This window comes from Cornus florida, unplaced genomic scaffold (assembly GCF_030987335.1).
Source record: "Cornus florida cultivar Cherokee Brave unplaced genomic scaffold, ASM3098733v1 CherokeeBrave_3.0.0_Hap2_Chr09, whole genome shotgun sequence".
NCBI classification, from domain to species: domain Eukaryota; kingdom Viridiplantae; phylum Streptophyta; class Magnoliopsida; order Cornales; family Cornaceae; genus Cornus; species Cornus florida.
This window is the reverse complement of record NW_026775579.1, coordinates 91,411,712-91,433,621: the sequence shown is the minus strand read 5'-3', so window position 1 is coordinate 91,433,621 and position 21,910 is coordinate 91,411,712. Positions and strand designations below refer to the sequence as shown.

At 34.4% G+C, this 21,910-nt stretch overlaps 3 protein-coding genes across 5 annotated transcripts; all 3 read left to right on the top strand.

Annotated features, from left to right (window-relative positions):
- The first annotated feature begins 705 nt into the window (after positions 1-705).
- LOC132275158 (NEDD8-activating enzyme E1 catalytic subunit) lies at positions 706-7,819 on the top strand. 2 transcript variants are annotated; one of them, XM_059776569.1, is made up of 9 exons: positions 708-928; positions 1,060-1,223; positions 2,182-2,384; positions 2,824-3,056; positions 3,146-3,208; positions 3,316-3,372; positions 3,870-3,991; positions 5,325-5,442; positions 7,195-7,819. In XM_059776569.1, exons 1-9 carry the CDS (start codon positions 827-829, stop codon positions 7,480-7,482), a joined length of 1,350 nt encoding a protein of 449 aa, XP_059632552.1. In that variant the 5' UTR covers positions 708-826; the 3' UTR covers positions 7,483-7,819. The 2 variants fall into 2 exon arrangements, with proteins under 2 accessions (XP_059632553.1, XP_059632552.1); XM_059776570.1 differs by lacking the exon at positions 3,146-3,208 and having other exon boundaries at positions 706-928.
- A 1,815-nt stretch (positions 7,820-9,634) lies between these two features.
- On the top strand, positions 9,635-10,686 carry LOC132275159 (uncharacterized). Its single transcript, XM_059776571.1, has 2 exons — positions 9,635-9,912; positions 10,115-10,686. The coding sequence occupies exons 1-2, from the start codon at positions 9,802-9,804 to the stop codon at positions 10,346-10,348; spliced, it is 345 nt and encodes a 114-aa protein (XP_059632554.1). The 5' UTR covers positions 9,635-9,801; the 3' UTR covers positions 10,349-10,686.
- Positions 10,687-15,502: 4,816 nt separating this feature from the next.
- On the top strand, positions 15,503-20,504 carry LOC132275156 (3-dehydrosphinganine reductase TSC10A-like). Of its 2 annotated transcripts, none has more exons than XM_059776565.1 (4): positions 15,503-16,073; positions 16,654-16,801; positions 18,835-19,126; positions 20,051-20,504. In XM_059776565.1, coding segments are annotated over exons 1-4 (966 nt in total). In that variant the 5' UTR covers positions 15,503-15,548; the 3' UTR covers positions 20,052-20,504. The 2 variants fall into 2 exon arrangements, with proteins under 2 accessions (XP_059632548.1, XP_059632549.1); XM_059776566.1 differs by lacking the exon at positions 20,051-20,504 and adding an exon at positions 19,251-19,625.
- The last annotated feature ends 1,406 nt before the right edge of the window (positions 20,505-21,910 follow it).

Genomic DNA, 21,910 nt, shown 5'->3' with positions numbered 1-21,910 from the left:
ACATAATTTCTCATGTTAATCAAACCCCTAATAAATGAACAAAACATTCCTTGGAGTTGGTGGATAAAAAATTAATCTTGGTCTTCCTCCCCTTTTCGAAAACTTTTGTAGGATATCAAATGAATTGTATGATCAAAATAAGTTTATTTATTTATTGAAAATACCATTTTTTAGAAAGATCTTTGCTATGAATTTTTACTTAAATCTGGAGACTGTTATCTTGTTGGGTATTTTTAATTAAAGGAGATGATAAATAAACTCCATTTTTATAAATGCACTTCACTATTTTAGCTATTCTTAAATTAAATAACATAAATGATCCTTATACTTGATTATTCTAAATTGAACTAAGAATAATTATGTCATTTCACATAAAAATAGAGTGCATTTATAAAAAGTGGAGTTCATTTTTCATTTATTATTTTTAAAAGTTTAAACCTTAGAAAAATTAAATTTTAACTATTTTTAGAAAATAACCACTCACTCAATTTCGGATCTGGATTGTGTAGATTAACTATTCACCATCACACTTGTCCCCCACCAAAACACACAAGAAAAAGAAAAAGAAAAAGAAAAGGAAAAAAAGAAAAACACTGTTAATTAAATAAGAAAATTATTAATAATTAATTTCAATTGCATTAGAAAAAGAAGAAGAAAATCCAAAAACTTTGCAAAAGAGGGGAGTAGTGCGCAGGTTGCAACATCAACACCCCCAGCGTAAAAGCCAAGCTATTAGTTCCCCCCTTCCACAGTTTATGTGAACACAAGACCTTTGTGTTAGTGTTTGTGTTGAGAGAAATATAGCAAAAGAGCGAGCGAGTTTGCAATGGCAGACTCCATGGCGCAACTTAGCAGATCGAGAGACCTGGACAAGCTCCTCTTGAGGCCTGGCCATCTCGTCGGCCCTACCTTCGAACCAGGTCCTGATGTAAGCCCCCCTCTCCTCTCTCTCTCTAAAAACCCTATCTCTCTTCAGATTTTTCACAAACGCTTGTTACGCATTCGCTTATTCGTGTCGGTTTCATTGTAGTTTCGTTTGTGTATTGTGGTGTTTTGTAGTTGAGAGACGACCTTCAACAATATGCGAGAGTGCTGGTGGTTGGTGCTGGTGGATTGGGCTGTGAACTGCTCAAGGACTTAGCTCTATCGGGTTTTCGAAACCTCGAAGTCATAGATATGGATCGAATCGAGGTTTCTAACCTCAATCGCCAATTTCTCTTCAGGTCATTCTTTTCCCACCTTAATATTCCCATTTATATATGTGTGTGTTTGTGCGCACGTGTAGGCACATATATGCATTATCTTATGATCAGTTGCGTGGGGATTACATGTGTTACTGGTTGATAATTATATAGAAATGTTTGCCAATTCGGGACTCTCAGGGATGTGAATTGGTGGTGTATACGGGTGAAACTTGGATTGGGTTGAAGACTGACGATACCTGATATTGAGGGTGGGACATTCTTCATTGAATCAACTTCAGGTGCTTAACTAAGCTTGACCCACGGGATAATTTCTTAACCTTCGATCTATACTGATCATTCGGTATAACCCGAGGTGCTTAACCTAAGTGTATATAGTTACATAAGAGGATCCAAATATTATATTATATTTTTGCTATAGGCCAATAGTTATAAGCTGTCTGTGAGCTACTACAACTAAAATTTAGAAACTAAAGGGGAGGTTGAGAGTTCGAGTCTGGGGAGGGGGGCAATGTCTTGGGAATTTAGAAACTAAAGGGGAGGTTGAGAGTTCGAGCCCGGGGAGGGGGCAATGTCATGGGGGGCGGAGGCAATGTCATGCACGTTTGCATCAACATTCGGAAAAGAAAATAAAAAACAAACAAACTCATGGTAGACGACGAGGATGCATTATTGTGCAAAATAACTGAAATCCATATCTCAAGAGTGGTGTTTTCGCGGGAACATTATTAACATCAAAGCTTCTAGTAAGAAATTTTTTTTTAATAGAATTTTTGTCTCAGGGGAACACTATTAACAACATACTTTTCTATATAATTGTAAGCAATCTTGTTTTCTCTAACTTCAGTGCTTTAGATTTGATGGCTCTCTAATCTCTATTTTGGGTTAAAATTTATGTTACCACTGTTTTAAGTTTAATTTATACTATTATTATTAGAAAGTGTTCCTTAATAATGGTATTAAATTATTAATATCATAGGCTTGAAGATGTTGGAAAGCCAAAGGCTGAGGTGGCAGCAAAACGTGTCATGGAAAGAGTTAGTGGTGTGAATATTGTGCCACATTTTTGTCGGATTGAAGACAAAGAACTTGAATTTTACAATGATTTCAATATTATTGTCCTTGGGCTTGATTCCATTGAGGCTCGAAGCTACATAAATGCCGTCGCTTGTGGTTTTCTAGGTATGTATTTTCTAATTATATTCTGGTTATAAAAAAAAGTGGCATGTTATAATATCCAACAGATTGTTCCCTTATGTTATTTCTCATTTCCTCATGGGTCTTCAGTCATTTTGATGTGAAATATCTACTTTTGCTTCAGTGTTGCACATGTTGATTAAACCCTTTTATATTATACCGATTTGCCTCTATTGTTGACAAAGTACTTCAATGTTTGGCTTTCTTTTTTATAAAAAGATTTTAAAACATGCATTATCAATTGGTAAAATGGAGGCGGAGTCCGTCCTTATGGGAATGATTATGAACTCTCAGTCTCACCCATCCAAGATTCCATACCCTTTATGATGGAGAAAGTATTTAAAGGAAACATATATGCAGTTTGTGTAATAAAAGATTAACCCAAAGCTTTGGGAGAAGACTTATGTCTGGTTGGTTTCATTAGAATATGATTCTGATGACAAGCCACGAGAAGAAACAATCAAACCTATGGTAGATGGTGGAACTGAAGGTTTCAAGGGTCACGCTAGGATTATTGTGCCAGGTGTCACACCATGCTTTGAGTGTACCATTTGGCTTTTCCCCCCTCAAGTGAAGTTTCCTTTATGTACTCTTGCTGAGACCCCTAGAACTGCTGCTCATTGTATTGAATATGCCCACTTAATCAAATGGGATGAGGTACCCTCTCTCTCTTTCTCTCTCTGATTGGTGCTTTTAGTGCTTTTGAACTAATTGCTCTATCATCAGATAATGCATTTCAATTGCAGGTTCATAGCGGACAAACTTTTGATCCTGATAACCCTGAACATATGCAGTGGGTCTATCAAGAGGTCAACAGTTGCTGTTGCTTGGTTTTTTTTTTTTTTTTTTTTCTTTTTCCTTTTTTCTTCTCTTTCAATTTTTTTTTCCCTTTCACTAATCCCACCCATATCCATAGGCTGTCAAGAGAGCAGAGCTTTTTGGCATTCCAGGAGTTACATATTCTCTAACTCAGGTAAACATATTATCTGGTATCTTCGGTTCTTTGGCATTTCAGGAGCTTTTTGGATTTACCACTTGGTCATGGTGCAGTAGGTCTGGGTCCTTAGTTTTGACTGGAGTGCAAGACAACAAATAATAAAAGAAATGATAGCTTTACCTAAAGTATTTTTATTCTTGTTTTTTTGTATCAGCGTGGTGCCTAACACTTTATACTTATTTGTCAAACCTTAAGTATAATCCATTTTGGCGGGTAACATCTTATACTACTTGCATGAATTTCTTCAGCTTATTTTATCGTGACAATCTATTGGCATTGCAATGCCAGTTCAACTGTGAAACTCGATTATGGCACAATATTTTCAATTGAAGAATGTTGTTTATTCTAATCATTTGAGATTCTAAGTGTTGGATATATAAATGTTTGAATGGCTTCAACTTTGATCTTTTAACTTCCTCGCTATGTCACGCTTATTGATAACACAGGAAGATATCTGCTTTTTTTGTTTACAGGGTGTGGTGAAAAATATCATACCTGCTATAGCTTCCACCAATGCAATAATATCAGCTGCATGCGCACTTGAAACATTGAAAATTGCGACTGGATGCAGCAAAACATTATCCAACTATTTAACGTGAGCCCTGCTTCTTCTGTATTTACACAATTTTTAACTCATCTATATCTTGTTTCTGATGTAGTGATTATTTCATATTTTCTGGAAGAAAATGATGTGTTGATGATTTTCGTGGTTTCATCCCTAACTTCCTAATAAGATGAGTAATTGAATGGTTTCTAGTATGCCTCATTGTAAATTTGTTGGGAATTTCATCTTTTTCATCTCCATCTACTCGATGAATTACTATACTTGTCTAAGTGAATTTCAATATCACACATTCGTTGCTAAAATATCTTTTTTCTCTTTTTGTTTCTGTTGGTGATATTTTGACTTCTCCACTGTTTCAAAATGCCAGATCTTTTTCTTAGTTCTCTTTCATTTTTATTTTCTTTTGGTGGTTGGTCTGGGATAATATCAATGGATCTGAATTGCACGATGACATCTGTAACAAGGGTCATTTGTCCCACATCGGAATCGGATGGGAAAGTGATTGGGTATAAATGGTTGGGTATGCAGCATTACCTAATAGTTCGAGTTTTTGGGTAAATGGGCAAGCGCCCACCCGTTACAGTTGGTATCAGAGCCAGACCCAGTCCTTGATCAGGTGTCACGCCAAGCGCCCGGCCCGGAAGGCGTTCGGGCTAGCATCCCGGGTAGGCAGGGTGGCCCGAACCGCAACGAGGGTGTTGTGAGTTTGGGTGGGGGAGAATGTAACAAGGGTCATTTGTCCCACATCGGAATTGGATGGGAAAGTGATTGGGTATAAATGGGTGGGTATGCAGCATTACCTAATAGTTCGAGCTTTTGGGTAAATGGGCAAGCGCCCATCCGTTACAACATCTGTCTTACATTTTTAGTGTTCATCTTAAATTTTATGTTCCCTTCATTTAATATTTAATTACATTTTCATGAGATGACTCTACTCTTTTATGCAATGCTGAGCTAAAGACCTTTAAAATATTCTTAAATGCATTAATTGAACATCGAGAAAGTTTAAATAAGATTAAACCATGAAAGTCAAATTGGAATAGCAATATCTCATTAACATTTTGTCCCTCTTGCTCCTACAGAAATTTTTATAATAGAAGAATTTTCGAATGCTTCTTAGGTAAAAACTTGTCACTCTTAAGTCTGTGTTTCATTCTACTTGAGCCTTTAAACATGGATTTCACAATAAAAAATTGAAGATTGCCAGAGGCTCAGAGCTACTGATGCCTTCTTAGATCTTTGAATAGAAACATAATTAATGCTGCTTTTGGTATTTATATGTTGAATAGTGATGTTTGTATTTTTTTATAAATTTATGTCATGAATTATTTTCATAGGATGTGCTAACCTTAACTTGTTATAGGTATAATGGTGTTGAAGGTCTGCACACTAAAGTGACGGAATTTCTGAAGGACAAAGACTGTCTCGTTTGCGGTCCTGGCATTCTTATTGAGCTAGACACTTCAGTTACTTTACAAAAGGTTTTCTTACTCCTTTATAACCCTTGGTATTTATTTTATAAATGCAATGTTCCTCTTTTTTATTTATTTGTCTTGATTATTTCTGTTAATTTGTTATATCTAGGGACTCAACTTGGTTCAGAGCAACTAAGAATATATTGTCCAGCATGACATTCATTTGGTTGGGCTCTGTATTCACCTGAGATATGCCATGGGATAGGAAATTGAAACTTGACCCGGGATTTGTTTAGTTTTGGTTGAAGTCTTGGCTAAACCATCCTGCCCCACAAACCAACCCATTGTATGACTGAGCATTAAGTAAATATTTTGAAATTGTAGAAAATTCACTAAAACCAAAAAAAAAATATGAAGCCAGGAACTGACCTACACCAACTCAATCTCAATTTATTATATTCCATGTACACAATCATAGCTTGGCTGAACAACCTAAATTTAGTGGTAATAGAAGAAGCCTTAGCTTTGGATCGTATTGGGTTACACTTATGCTGGAACGTAATTCCCCACTTTTGTCTAGTTACTCTAGTAACTTGTAGTATTCATGATTATTTTGTACAAGATATGTGACTTAGATTCTAGATGTGTTCCTTACAAAACAATTATCAGATACTTATGCTTGTAAAATATATGGTGCTATGTTTGCATGTGGCTGTGCTTGGGGGTTTCTTATGTGCTTCAAACGTCACAGTCTCTAGCCTCTTTAAGTGTTTGCACTTTGCAGTACTCTGCCTCACACACCTTGAGCCTCTGTAACTCTCTTGCTTTTTGTTTTTACCTCTCAGCTATGATAAATGCATAGGAACTTATTTTGTAAAAAATGACAAATGAACTAATTTTTTGTTTAAGAAAAAGAACTGATTTTCTCACTAACATATCTAGATCATGCTTAATAATGACTGTATACTTTTGGTTCAAGCAAGAGATGCTGAAAGCTGTTTTGCTGTCAAAATTCTTCTTGAATGTGCATGTGCAAGTATGGTGCTTGCATCTTCTCTCTCTCTCTCTCTCTCTCTCTCTCTTTTCCCCCTTATTCTGCAATATAAACCTAAATCTAAACTGATGAATTGTTTTCACTTCTATGCGTTTGATTAGACTAGTTAAATAGTTTTGGTGCTATATTTAAGCTTAACCTCTGTGTGTGTGTGCATGTGCACAGCATGTTTCAGTGTCGGATTTCCTTGTCGCCCCCAACTATGAATGTTTTTATTTATTTACAATTTTTTATTTTATTTTTATAAGTAGCCTCCAGCTATGAAGATAAACGATGATGTTGATAATGACATAATAATGATGATGATGGTAACTAAAGGTCGGTGTTCCTATTTGCCAGCCATAACTTGTGAATCCAAATTTTCTCCGGTCAAAAAGACTCGGTACTATAACTTACAAAAAAAAAAAAAAAAAAGACTCTGTACTATAGAAAATCTGATGTAAAAATGGTTCTATAGCTGCCAGACACATTAAAATTGATAATCCTGAAACAATTGATGTCATTCTCTTTAGGCTGATGGTGCCTGCTTCGTTCATCTAGTTTTATGCATCATATTTGTATTATGCTCATATTACTACCGAAATAGAGCTCTCGCTTCAGTCAACAGATGTGCTACTTTGCTGCCGTTGATTATGTTTTCTGTCAAGCAAAACAAATGGAGTTACCAAATGTATATAGTGTTATAATAATGTTTATGCTCATACTTTTGTCGCATGTGCATATTCTACATAGGCTTGTACTAATTTATTTTATTGTGGCATCAGTTTATTGATCTACTTGAAGAGCACCCTAAGTTGCTCCTGTCCAGAGCAAGTGTTTCGCACCACGGGAAGAATCTGTATATGCAGGCACCTCCAGTACTAGAAGAGATGACTCGATCAAACCTAAATCTACGGCTATTTGACCTAATGGATAAAATCCCCAAGGATATCATCCATGTGACTGGTACAACCAGCAAGGGTGACCATAAAACATCATGTTTAAGGAAACTTCGTGTTGTTTTCAAGGGAATCGATGGGGTTACAGATATGGATATGGCTGGTGGGGCATAATTTTCATGCACCTGATTTTGCATATTAATTTGGATCCAAAGTTGCTTCCGTGCCTGCACAAAATCCTTCCTCTCTTTCCCTTTCCAAGTATATTATCTCAGCGAAAGCAAGAATTAACTAGGTGAGTGTTTTGTAACATCCTTTGAAAGATGTCTCATCAAAAGGACATGAATTTAAAACCAAATGAGCTATGAGATTCGAGAAATCTCATTTGATGGCATGAGATTCAAGAAAGTTCATATGCTTACTAGAAATACATGTCTGTCGTGTTTATGTTACTTATTCAACTTGAATCTGATACAAGCAGTGAGAAGTGCATTGCTACTTTATTACTCCATTAGTTTTATTGTCATGACGAGCATGCTTTTAGAGAAACATGAAGAAAGTGAAGCATCACTTTGCCCCTTTGTGTCTCAAAAACTGTGGCTATTAGGACTTGGTATTTGGAGTCAGAACATATGCCATCTTGACATATGTTCCTTGCATTATGAACTTATGTTTATCACAGTATTAGTTCATATTAACTGTGGGATTGTCAAATTGTTACTTGTGATGCTGGTTAATAGTTTGAAATAGAAAATGAAATTGAGAGGATTCGATCGCGCGGAGCAGATAGTAGTAGGATTGTTGCATTAGTCCATGCGTGGTGAAATAGTTTCATTGTTTTGTACTTCTAAATGGATATATTGTGGTTCAACATCTTTTCCTTGCATCTGGAAGAGAAAATGACCCTCTAACAACCCCCTCCCCAATTTGAGAATTGTGCATACAGATATTATTAGAGCAGGTACGCACTCAATATGAGATTTTTTCTGCAGAAAAGTCCTTGTGGTGTTCTATATATGCATAAACACCAAAGCAATATTTATCAATCATTTAATTAACTTCTCTCTCTTCCATGTACACAACTGAAATTTGAAATTAAAACGACATTGACAAGTCGAGAACATCCATACACCATAATGTTTTGCAAATGGCGAGGTCTTTTAGCTAGCCAGCAAAATATGTGGTGTGTGGTCCAGTTGTTGATACTTATAATTCACTACTACATTTTAAGAAGAGCACAGCACAGTACATGTAGCAGAGCAAGTGGTGAATTATGTTAAAAGGTACAAAAACCCTTTAACAGCATAGTAAAGCTGGCCCATCTATCGGATAGAGGAGAAAATTTTGGTTGTGCCCCTTGCACGTCAAAGTAATGAGTGGTGAGATGTGCTGCGCTTGTCAGTACAACGGGCGCAAATAACGCAAAGTAATGAGTGGTTAGATGTGTTGCGATAGTCAGATGCACTGTGAAACGGGTTCAAATAACAAACAGTAATGACCGTGGTTAGATGCATTGTGCTAATCAGATGCACCGTGTAACGGGTTCAAATAACAAACAGTAATGACCGTGGTTAGCTAATCAGATGCACCGTGTAACGGGTTCAAATAACAAACAGTAATGACCGTGGGTAGTTGCACTGTGCTAGTCAGATGCACCGTGCAACAGGCGTAAACAAGTTTTTTCAAATGGAGGGTGGATAATTGTACTTGCTCTAGTGTGAGGAGTAAAGTATTATTACTACTAAAGGTACATAAACCCTTCCATTAGTATCATATCTTCATTTGACAATTATGGTTTATTGGCCCCACTCCAACTTGGATACAGCCTCAGCAAATTCACTGGATTGAATTGAACCCCTTTATATTCGTTTTCTGGGTAGATTGCATGATGAATGAAGGTGTTCAATCTCATTATTAAAATAATTGAATTTATTGGCCCCCACTCCCACTAGTACGAAGCCTTTTTTTGATGACTTTTCAGACAAATTTATTGCTTAACCATGATCAACACAACTGTTTGATCATAACATAAGATGAAACAGCTTTAGATCATAAATATTGTAACCCATGCATGATCTCTCGAGTGGATGAGAGAGAGAGAGAGATTGAGAACCAAGTATATTTGGTGAAGATTAAGTCTATCTTGGATGAGATATGTAGGTGTGGGTTGTTGCCTTGCTGCTCCTCATCTCTCTACCCAACTGGATAATGTCACAACACACCATGATTCGTGAGGTTGTGGGACTTAAGACAGATTGTCCAACTGCACCTAATGGCCCCACCACCCACATGCCCTTAAAGCCCATGGATCCCAAGTCACCCATCCCTTCCCTTTCCCTATTTAACACCCCATTTTATTCCATATCAACTGAAGAAAAGGAAATGCAAAAAGAAAGAGAAAGAGAAAGAACCAATTAACTTCTTTTCTTTTCTCTCCCCTTTGTTGCTCTACAAGTCTCACTGTCCAAAAATAGAAATTCAAAGTAGCTAGCCATGGAAGTAGAAGATGATGTGTTCTTTGCAGACATTAGCAAGCAAATCTCTCTCCTAATCATGGATGATGAAGAAGACAAGGTTGCCCATTGTCCTTCAGTTACTCTCCAGGTTCTTCATCATCATCTTCTATATATATATATACACATACACACACACACACATAAATATATTTTCCTTGTAGCTGCATCAGATGAAGCAAGATCCTTCTGTCACACACACATGGACACTTCTTTGTTTTTGTTCCTGGAGATATATATAAGAGTAGAAGATTAATTTACTGAAGTTCAATGAACTTCTTTTGGATATTTAGGCCTTTTCGCGGACGGTCCATCCCAGCACACAATCACCATATCCAAACAGTCAAAGTACTTGTAGAGGAGAAAGCAAAGGGACTGGAGTTTTTATCCCCCGTTCGTCGCCTCCGAGTAGGAAGAACAGGCATGGAAGATTCAGTACTACTTCATCCAACACAAAGTACCAAAGGCAGCAGCCTGATAAAGGCCTTCCTCATGTGTCTTACAACAATAACTCTAAAAGATTCTAAGTAGAGTTGCTTATAGCTAGAAGTGTTATGCATGACTCGATAATTTATTACTCTATATATATATATATATATATATATATATATATATATAATATCTTTGTCTTTATGTTGATGAGGCAAGGGTTCTATATATATATATGATTTGTATGATGTACATGGAGATTAATTAATTAAGGTTGTTAATTACTAAATTCTCTCTATTGGGTTTTGGTTTTGAGGAGGTTTCACCAAAGGATTGTGCCTCTAATCTGTAATAGGTTTCTATGGTTGTTATGGAGCTTCATTTGGGATAAGCTTCTTATGTTCATTTAATACCGCTAATTATTTCTTCTGAAAAATTGATTTCTTGGGGTGTATTTTGTTCTTATTTTTTTCTCTCTCTTCCCATTGAATTTTTCTATCACACATTGTGCACCTGAGAAAACATTGTATGGGATATAAAATTGGATGTTGTTAGTGTGTTCAACAAACTATTTTAGTTACTTTCCTAAAAAATAAACTGTTTCAGTTAGAACCAATTTAGATCAGGTGGAGTGAGATGAAATCATAAACCTATACAGACTGACCACTTTACCCTTTTAATATGTCAAAAAGATAAAAATAAGTTTCCCGGAATGAAACTACATTTGAATTATAGTGTTTGAATTATAGTAAGGATCGAATACAGGATTATAGGCTTGCTTGAATTAAAATTAACATTATGATGATTGGTCTGTTTAAACTATTAATATAATTAAATTAAGTAGAAATTAATATGAAACTGAAATTAGATTAAGATAATATCGGCAATTATTCACAAATCACCAATATTGGTTGAACCAATTTTCAAACTCACCTTGCATCTGAACAACTTGACGAGCTCATGATAAGAATCTGGATCTCCTCCTGTACGGAGGGGATTCTACGGTGGTCCTTTGTACTCAAATATTGCCATTTCAATGCAAAGCTTGCATTCCAAGATAGGCTGTGTGGACCCCAATACAGAGCTCATGAGAAGGACAATTTAGAGATGAGCACACACCATACGTTATCAGGGGCAATTTAGTCCATTGGCTGTGTAAGATCTCCAGTTGGAGGGAAAGGATTTAACTTTTACTAGCAATAAAGAGAAAGAGAACACACACTAAAGTGGCAGCTTTGAGGGATTTGCAAGTTGCTAGCCAACCTAAAAGAAAAAAGATTAGAAGATATATATATATATATATGTAGTATATATGAAAGGATGCTCTTGCTCCCAAAGTTGAATCATTAGTTGTCAATCTTGCCATTCAATCCTCTCTTTAATCACCAATTTAGTACTCATCTCTTGTATTTTGAATATTGTTGCCAAATGGACTGGTTAGGCCAGTATTATTTATAGTATTATAACCAAAAGTGAACCCTAAACATCAACACAAAACTACCACTACAAAAATTTTAGTCAATATGAGTTCCTTAACCAATTATTTATTTTTAGAGCTTCTAAATTGAATACGAATACAACTTTGAATAAAATAATTATTTAAATTGCCCAATAAGTATGATTTTTCGTGAGGGAGGCATTGGTTGCTAAACTTGCTATTGCTGACACTCGTAAACAAATGACGCGCTATAAAGAATAACATTTGACATTATTTGTATAAAAATATTACCATCCTACTTAAATCCATAATATAAGGAACGCATTACATGAAGTAATGCCCCTAACTTTCTTGCATAAACTAGTATAGACCCAATATTTGTGCAGCCCTTAAATGGATCCAATGCTCTAAGCAAAAACCTCAATACGTGAAAGAGTGATGATATTCATTACCAGTGTCAATTTCATCGACTACTTTTTAGGGGACTCACCTTAATTGATAGGGTCCACAAAAGGTCGAATAGTTTGTACGTCGATAAATTTATATTATATATATATATATATATATATATATATATATATATATATATATATATATCCTAAAGATACTAGTTGACACTTGCAAACAATAGAGAAGATTGTATTTGGTTGAATTTTCAAAAAAAAATAAAATAAATAAAAGTAAAAGAAAAAAACGGATAACCAATCCTTAATTTGTCGCTATCGAGTTAAACGCCCGTCAAGCTAATTCAACGCAGCTCCCAAATATCTTAACAAAAGAAAAGTAGAGTGAGAGAGAGATGTGGTAATGGAATATTTGGTTAGATTTGATGAGAATAAAGAAGATGCAACACTTTAAATGGGTATTGAAATCTAGTACTTGGCCACTTGGAGATATACCATATAATTTAAACAGTATAGATTGAATTATTGAATAAGAGATAAGAGAGAGAAGAAGGAAAAAAAAAAAAAAAAAAAAAAAACATCACGTGGACCCCCACTCTTTTGTTGTCGACGACTCAAACACCAAATTATGAAGAGAGTGCTTCAAAAAGAGAGGACTTACTGGGCACAATAAGACCCCAACTCTTAATGCATCAAAATAAATGAAATGATGCATCATTTGAACCCAATGAAAAGATAGACATAGCTTCACCACTTAAAATATGTACCTTCATCTCACCATGTCTAATCAATTTAAAGAAGATATGATAGGCACAAGAACTGATTTACATCTATAAGCAAGGGTGGCCGGCCTAGAGAGGGGGGTGTGGGTGGAGTATCGTTGCTAAAATCGATGTTGTAACGATATCGATAGACAATATAAAACAATCACTATCATGATACGATGACAAAATTTGAACTTATGAATTGTCTCTTAATAATTACCTTAAACCGCCAAAACTACATGCACCTTCAACTCCTTATTTTTTTATTTATTTTTTCTTAAATTAAAACAATTTGTACAAGTATTATGTGTTTGTTAGTTAAAAACAAATCATGGTTACTTTTATTAGTTAAAGACAAATCATATTAATTCAATTTTCATTTTTATTATGTATTTTGTAATGGTTACCAAGTCATCCAACAATCTCTTCTCGAAAGTTGAAAGTGTTTGATTTTATCATCGGATCATTTAAAAATATTTATCTCTTGGTGTTCGCATTATTAACTTTTGCGAGTCGGTATACACTTCCTTTTTTTCTCGAAAAGTTGAAGCAAACAAATATTAAGCACACCCATAACATGTTTTAATGAGACTTAAATTTTTATATATGTTAAAAATTATTACATGGTTCGAGACCATGTGATCCTGACTAATCACAAATTGCTACATAACTAAATGTGTCAACTTTATTTAACTTTTTAATTACGTAATAACTGGTGATTTATGAGAACCATGTAATAATTTCTTCCTAAGTTGAATGCGAGTGTACATTTCTTAACTAATAGGGTAATGAATTTGTTGAACACTTATTTCAGTCTCAAAATTTTCTTACTCCACTACTTTCACTCTTTGTTTAAGGTTATACTCTATTAATTATTGTCCATTATTAAATTATATGAGTGCACAATTATAACCATTGATGCTTTGTTTGATTGTAGGAATGAAAAAATGGATGGGAGAATAAGGGAGAGTGATGGATGAGGCTTTCTTAGGAAAGCGAAGTATTTCCCTCACTTTTTTATTTAGTTGAATGCAAAGAATAATAGAAAAGATGGATAGGGTGATAAATTTTATTTTATTTTTTATGGTTTGATTGGAAGGAAAGAAATAAGTTTTTATATTTTTTTGGGAGAAAATTTTGGTTGGGTTTAAGAAGTGATTTTGTAAATAATTAAAGATACAATTAGTATAACTTTACTTTCTTTCCTCCTATCTTTCGCCCCATTTTAAAGCCCAATAATCATTTCGATTCTGCTTTCCTAGTCCCATTGGGCTGTAAAAAAAACAACGGCCCAAACAAACTGAACGCAATCACAACCCTAACCGACCCAATCTCTCGAGCCAGCAAAATTGGATTGGGCTTAATTTAAGTATAAACTTCACAATCACACTACCAATCCTATCTGGGAAGTTCGTTCAATACTTTCGAGCAACGAATATCAAGATTGTGCTTAATTTTCACCATCACTGTATCAAAAAGAATGTCTTATTTTTTTTTTTTTCAAAATAATTATCTATTTTTCTTTTTCAAATAATATATTTTACATCTTTTCATATATATTCTTGGAATTTAAAATTCTAAAAGAAAAATTAGAATTTGGTGACCAAACTTAAACAAAATTGTTATAAGGTGACCTTAAAGTTGAGAATAGATAAATAATTATCAATTTTTAAACTTAATTGCTAACAAATGACCATTTGATAAGTTATTACACAAATATCCTTATTGTAATATATATAAAGTGTGTATACATATATATATTAATTGAACAAATTAATTCCCAACATTAAACACTTTTGATGTCTGGCAATGAGAGGATACGATGAAAACGAAGAGGGGAAGTGCAAACAAGAAGTGTGTGTGTGTGTGTTTGTAGATATATATATGTAATTCGATCAAACTTGAAAGTATGTAAATTTATAGAATTTTTTTTTTTTTTAAAAAAAAGGTTAATAAAGAAATTCTAAATTTAAGATATAAGGTTATTAAAGAATTTTTTTTTTCTATTTTTTAAAAAATAGAACAAGAAAGAGAAAGGAAAATGAATCAACAATTTTGTCATCTAAAACTTATTTTTAGAATATTTTATAAACAAGTAAGCTTTTTTTTTTTTTTTTGACTAAATTGCTCTCAAATGGTCACTTATTAGAAATTAAGTTTAAAAATTGTTCACTATCCATCTTGAGACTTTAAGGCCACTTTTTAACAAATTTTTTTTTTCTTTTTTCGTTTGGTTACCAACATCTAATTTTTTAGAATATTTTATAAACAAGTAAGTTTTTTTTTTTTTTTTGGGAAATATATTGCTCTCGAATGGTCACTTATTAGTAATTAAGTTTAAAAATTATTCACTATTCATCTTTTCTTCTTTTTAACAATTTTTTTTTTTTTTTTTTTTTACGTTTGGTTACCAACATCTAATTTTTTCAATCCTAAACTTGAATATTCAAAATTTAAAAAGACAAATTAGAAACTTTTCATAATATTAGACAAGTTAGGAACTTTTTAGGGCACAGTAGATGGCTAACATGTGCTATTAAAAATTCAATGTACTTTTTGGGATTGAGGGAATATAAACTTATGCACATGAATACGACGTCGCTTATGCGTCACCTAAATTATGTAGTCAAGTAAGTCAACACGTCTGACATTACTAGCATTTGTTTCAGAAGCCCTCAAAGAAGCTTCATCAATGGACATCGCTTCTCTCTCTCTCATCCTTCTCGTACCCGTCTCTCTCATCGGCTTTCTCTCTCTAATCACCCGTCCACGTCCGGTAAAGGTCCCGATCAAGGGCCGACACGTGTTCATCACCGGCGGATCAAGCGGCATCGGCCTAGCTCTGGCCCACCAAGCCGCATACGAGGGCGCACGCGTCTCGATCCTCGCTCGCAACCCCGACAAGCTCGAGGAAGCGAAGCAGTCGATCCGGCTTGCCACCGGCATCGACGTCGCCGTCTTCAGCGCCGACGTCCGTGACTTCGACGCCGTCAAGAGAGCGGTGGAAGAGGCCGGGCCTATCGATGTATTGGTTTGCAATCAAGGAGTGTTTGTGCCCCAAGAATTGGAGACTCAGGACTTGGAGGAGGTGAAGTTCATGATGGATGTGAATGTGATGGGGACTTTTCATTTGATCAAAGCGGCATTGCCTGAGATGAAATCTCGACTTAATAGAGGACCTGCTTCAATCGCAATCATGTCATCCCAAGCTGGTCAGGTATATACACACTTACTTATATCTATAAGTACAAAAGCTACTGAATTAGTGTGTAGACAACTGTAGAAGTTCAATTTGGGGGTTGAAGTTTAAACCTTGAATGCTAGAACTTTATGAAAATATTGATATGAATCTATCATTTGTAGTCACTACTGAAAAATTGTCATTTTAGTTTCTTATAATATTTCAGATGTTAATTTCTGTTCTCTGTTGTCATTATACAACTGCATTATTTCTATGTAAATAGAAACTGGAGTTGGCATATATAACTTTGAGAGTGCTTTTTATGTGATTAACTACAGAGCTACTGAATTAGTAAGTAGAATAGTTAACTATAAAAGTTCAGCTTGGGAGCTGAAATCTATGACCTCGAATGCCAAAACCCTATTAATTATTAGTAGGAATGTATAGTTTATAGTCATTAGTCAGTATTAGGAAATTGACATATCAACATTCCAATCATTATATAGTTGGATTTAAAAATTCAGGTTTGATTTTGTGGTGTTTGGGGGCTTTAAAATGATTATTTGTTGTCCTTCTGTGATTTATTTTTTATTTTAATCGGGTTTTTTTTTTCTAGGTGGGTATATATGGTTATACAGCTTATTCAGCTAGTAAGTTTGCCCTCAGGGGCATGGCAGAAGCATTACAGCAGGAAGTTATTGCAGAAGACATTCACGTCTCACTTATATTCCCCCCAGACACTGAAACCCCTGGTTTGGTGGAAGGTTTGGAACTTTAATCCTACTTTATTAGTGGCAAGCATAAATTATTCAATAATTCATTATGTTATCTTGTTATTGCTAGTTGCAGGTGTCATGTCAGATTTGTAGCATCTAAAAAGATCTGCTAAATCCTCCTTCATGAATCCTAACCCTTCTTGGAGGTTAGGTTGGGGGCACGAATCCCTTATAATGCCACTCCCAAGAAATTTTAGTAATTGCCTGGTTCATGTGGGACGGGTGGACTTTATGTGCCTGGCGGTGGACTATGGTTTGCTCTAAGGGCCGGCACCACAACCGTCAACAGGGGAAAAAAAAAAATCCTGACCATTAATCAAAAATTAAATTTAGGAGTCATGAAAGAGTCATAAACCATTACTTTGAGTGTATTTGGTTCTTAATATACTTAAGGTGTTGTCTGAGAAAGCTGAGTTTTTAAAATTTTTCAATGTGGAATAATTAGTCATAAGTAATGTAACCTGTTGTATTTTTAGAACTGGAAATTTATATATATTTGTATTTTTTAAAAATAAGTTAAATTTTAAAACCATCTTTCACTTGATACATTCAACATTTAGTGAAAGACACACACACGAGATTTAGTGACGAGTATCTTTTACTCAAATTTCAGACCCTTTCTAAGTTGACTGTTCATTTTAAGTGGTAATTACTTATGCTTACTAAACACACTTGACAGAATCAGCACCAAAAATATGGATCGCATCGAGCATTGATAAATTCTTCATCTCCTTTATTTTTCATTTTCTTTTTTGAGTTTGGGGTGGAGAGATGAAGTGTTCTACACATCAACAATGGAAATATGGATCAACATCGGGCACAAAAGAGAGCATTGTTACTCTTTATAAATATTTTGGTTAAATAAAAAACTTGATAAGGGGGGATGGGGTGGAGAAGAAGAAAGAAAGAAATAAATAATGAGACGGTGAAAGTAACTGTGGACAAATTACAACTCATTTGAAGCAAAAAAATCTTTGGCAAGATCCTAAAAGACAGCTTATGATCAAGCCTTTAAATTGGTTTGGGTTGAGAGTGAAATTAATATTGTATTTCAGAAGTTCTACATTTCTTCCGTTTCCTCTTTTGGGTTCATCTAACTAAAGGTAAGTTGAAGTACCTTTTCTTCCCCTGCCTCCTACTTGTGATGTTCTTTATTTTTCATTTTTCAAACTAATCAGTTTGACCTAAATGGTCTTCTCTTTTTCTGCTGATTAGGGCTCCATAGGATAGACTAGAATTTTAGGGTGAAGTATGTTTTATGCTGGGGCTGTGAACAGCAGCACATGAACAGTAGTTATAAAGAAGAAAAAGATGAAAAATCTCACCTACAATTCATTTGGAGTAACCTCCTGTGGTTTGGCTGTATCTTGGCTGTTGAGTTTCTCGTAATTTTACGCGGACTTGGCTTGTAACATAGGAAGTTTTCTACTCTAGCCCTACCAATGACTTTATATGAAGACCTAATAACATAACTTGATCCAATATGACATCCATGGACCACACTACAGCACATGTCAAAGAAATGTAGAAATGATCACAATAATTGAGACTTCTAAAATATAAGAAACATAAAAAGGTAATATAACCCTTTATTTGACTCATAGCTTGATTACATAAGGTCTTAAGCATAATCCACGTGAAATTATTAATTTGGCTATTTTCTATTTATCTTACTCTGCATTATTTTTTTCTTTATTTCTAATGGCAGTTGTTAATTATAGAGGCTTATAATATTCGAACTCTGTTCCTCTTCATGTTTGTAGCTTAGGCATATGCCTTATAGGCTTAAAGTGTCTAGATTTTCTTATGTTCCACTGACACATCTTTGGAATTTGCTAAAATTAATTTCTAACTCGAATATTACTTCTAACCCATAATAGTCATTTTTGTATAAACAACCAGTATTAATTGTTCTTGTCATATCTGTGTAAAGTTAAACTTTGCTGGAATTTTATTTTGTTTTTCTGTTTGAGAATTCATTTGTTCTTTAGTTCTTTTTAAAAGATCATTGCTTGTTGCAGAAAACAAGAGAAGACCACAGCTCACCAGTATCATAGCAGCTTCCTCTGGTGCAATGAAAGCCGATGAAGTTGCCAAGAAAGCTTTGAATGGCATAAAATCTGGTAGTTTTTTTGTCCCTTGTAACTTTGAAGGACACTTACTGGCGATAGCAACTGCTGGTCTATCCCCTCAGAGATCATTCCTGATGGCATTTGTTGAGGTGGTTGCCGCTGGTGTTGTGCGTGTTGCAGGTTTATGTTTCCAATGGAACTGGTATGGAAGCATAGAAAAGTGGCATGCACAAAAGAAATAGTAAGTAGGCCATCTAACATAAAACAATTCATTTTCTGTCATCCCTCTGAACTATATATTTGGAACCTGTACTTGTTAATTATTAGCCTAATTAATTATAGAAAATTGTGATTTTATTATCTAGGAACAACTTATGGTCCAGTTGTGGAAACTTGTGGCAGCATCAGATTTTTGCTTGTTCTCATTGTTATACTGGAAACTTTTTTTTTGTTTCATACCCAAAAATCGTTTAGATTACCCCATAGTCAATATAATCGTTCTCTGAGCTATGTATAGATGGTTGAGAACTAGAATCAAAACAGTTAAGAACATTTCTTTCTTGCATTCAGCTGTATTTAAATATTTCAATTTTAGTTTGTTTGAATAGCAATTAGAAGAACCACGCTTACCATGTTCTTGATGAAGTATAGTTAGTATTCATTGGCTGCTGCTGCTTCTTCTAGTACTATGATGTTGTTGTGACTTGGGTGTCGTAGAAAAAAATACTGTTGATTTGACATTTATGAACTTGATTGTTCTATTGTACTTCTACAATAAGTTATTTAAGCCATGACCAAGATAATTGGTGGAAGGTAAAAGTGCTGATAAACTCTCCCACGCTCTCAATGGTGCAAACATTTTCACATTACAGTTCAAACAATATTTACAATTTTCAAGGTGCAATCATGGTTACTTGTTTTATTTGAAAAGATGAAGCCTTTCTTTTTATTGTATGCTATATTCCTTTTTATACATTCGTGCTGGCTTCTGCAATCAGATTTTTGCATTTGCCTTAACTAACTGAGAATCTGATAGTGCCATTCTTGATACCATTTTGCAAGCATATTAGTCATTTTTCCCTTCTTTGGTGGGAATGAGTTGGTACTTAAATAGCAAGGAGTTTGTTGGCATAAGGATCTGATTTTTTTCTTTTCCTTCTTTTAGGATCCAGGAAGTTTTTTGGTGCTCAACAAAGGCATGTGCCCCTCTAGATGGCGGCTGTCTATGGCGATTGCTTTTCCCCCTTAAATGTATACTGTCATGACCGGTTTTAGGAATTAAAGCTATTTGAGCATCACTGTTTTGGGAACTGAATCTTACTTTCCCCCTCTCATTGTGTTTCCCGGACTTGAATTATTCCAAGTTACTACATTCTTGAGATCATTACCTGGCTTGATGAATTGGAGATGGCACCTCGTTGTTCCTTCCATCCATAGAGTGGACTCTATATTTTGGCAAATTGGGTTAGCTGAAATCAATTTTCAAATTAGAAATTGACCATTTTCTCTTCAATATCTGATCAGAAAATTGCTCAGAAATGTATATAAATTAGTACCGTAAATTATGTCCTTAATGTGCCGAAACGTCAACTAATAAAGTAAATATGTTTCTTCTCTTCCATGTTTGAAATCAATATGAAATGGTGAGGGGCTAATGAAACGGGAAGAATTGTACTCGTGTCATAGAAGCTAAAATACCTTTAGATGAGGGGGGGTTTTAAGTCGAGGATAATGATGTCGTCTCATTTTTATTTTATTTTATTTTATTTTATTTTTCCATTCTCTCAAGCAAATTATTGGGAGAGAAATTTGAATATGGACACATCTGTTATAGAGCCTAATTGGCCATGGACACACCTTTTATTTTCCACTGACAATGACCAATTATGTCATTTCATTTACCATCTGTGCTACTAAATTGGCGTATGATACGGGAATTAAAGGCAAGGCAAGCGAATTCTTGGGAGAGAGATTCGAACATGGACAGCCTAATTGGCCATGGACACACCTTTTATTTTCAACTGATAATGATCAATTATGTCATTTCATTTACCATCTATGCTAGTAAATTCGCGTAATACGCGAATTAAAGAGAAAATACTCTCAGCATTTTTTTCGATCATTCGTGTTTATATTTTAGAGTAACCTAATTGTTTTTTTCTTTTTGTTCAAGTTTCTAAAGGTTCTTAACACACACTACCGTCTTTTATTTGATATATAGTCATTCTTTTTCACACAATCAAAATAATACTATTTGTTGTGCAAGAAGGTTGTGACTACTCAGTTGTGGTATCTTTATTATTATTATTATTTATTATTTTTTTTTTTCAAAAGTTTGTAGATCACCACATTAGTGTTTAGTAGAATATAAAAGTATTTTCGCAAGTATCACACCATATACTTATGCATGTATAGGCTATCAAGGAAAGATGAGAAAAAAATGGATTAATTTGGGGATCATGTTAAACAATTAGAAGGAGTGTTGTTTCAAGAGTCAAATCACGTTGGGGTAAAAGGCAGAGATATTAAAATTTGTCAAAAGTATCCTAAGAGGTTCAAGCACCTACATTTAATTTTTAATTTATGCAACATAGTTGATTATTTGAATTAGATTTTTTTCATTAATTTTGTGATGAATTAATCATGCTATGGACATATGATTATTAATTAATTATATTTAGATAGTTTATTTCTTTTATAATTATTGTGATAGTGTTAATTGTAATATATTTATTTATTTTTTTGTTACATATTTTTCATTATCCTTACAAATATATGATATATAAGTAAATAATAAGATGCGTATAGCGGAATTTTTGGTTCTGAATTTTTAGTGCACATAATGTATTTTACATGTACGTATTTATATTCATATTCTTATGCTTTCGTAAATTATATTCGTACATTTCCGTACTCGTATTTTTATCGTGTGTGTTTGAATTTATAATTAATAATAATAAATATTTTTGGGAAGATATACAAATTTAATAATTAATCATTATGGACCTTACATAACAATTTAGCC

Excerpts from the sequence above, each read along its gene's own strand:
- LOC132275159 (XM_059776571.1), top strand. The coding sequence starts at position 9,802 with ATGGAAGTAGAAGATGATGTGTTCTTTGCAGACATTAGCAAGCAAATC. Across the intron at positions 9,913-10,114 it reads GTCCTTCAGTTACTCTCCAG|GCCTTTTCGCGGACGGTCCA; the intron begins GTTCTTCATCAT and ends TTGGATATTTAG.
- LOC132275158 (XM_059776569.1), top strand. The coding sequence starts at position 827 with ATGGCAGACTCCATGGCGCAACTTAGCAGATCGAGAGACCTGGACAAG. Across the intron at positions 929-1,059 it reads CCTTCGAACCAGGTCCTGAT|TTGAGAGACGACCTTCAACA; the intron begins GTAAGCCCCCCT and ends GGTGTTTTGTAG. Across the intron at positions 2,385-2,823 it reads CGTCGCTTGTGGTTTTCTAG|AATATGATTCTGATGACAAG; the intron begins GTATGTATTTTC and ends TGGTTTCATTAG.
- LOC132275156 (XM_059776565.1), top strand. The coding sequence starts at position 15,549 with ATGGACATCGCTTCTCTCTCTCTCATCCTTCTCGTACCCGTCTCTCTC. Across the intron at positions 16,074-16,653 it reads TGTCATCCCAAGCTGGTCAG|GTGGGTATATATGGTTATAC; the intron begins GTATATACACAC and ends TTTTTTTTCTAG. Across the intron at positions 16,802-18,834 it reads AACCCCTGGTTTGGTGGAAG|AAAACAAGAGAAGACCACAG; the intron begins GTTTGGAACTTT and ends TGCTTGTTGCAG.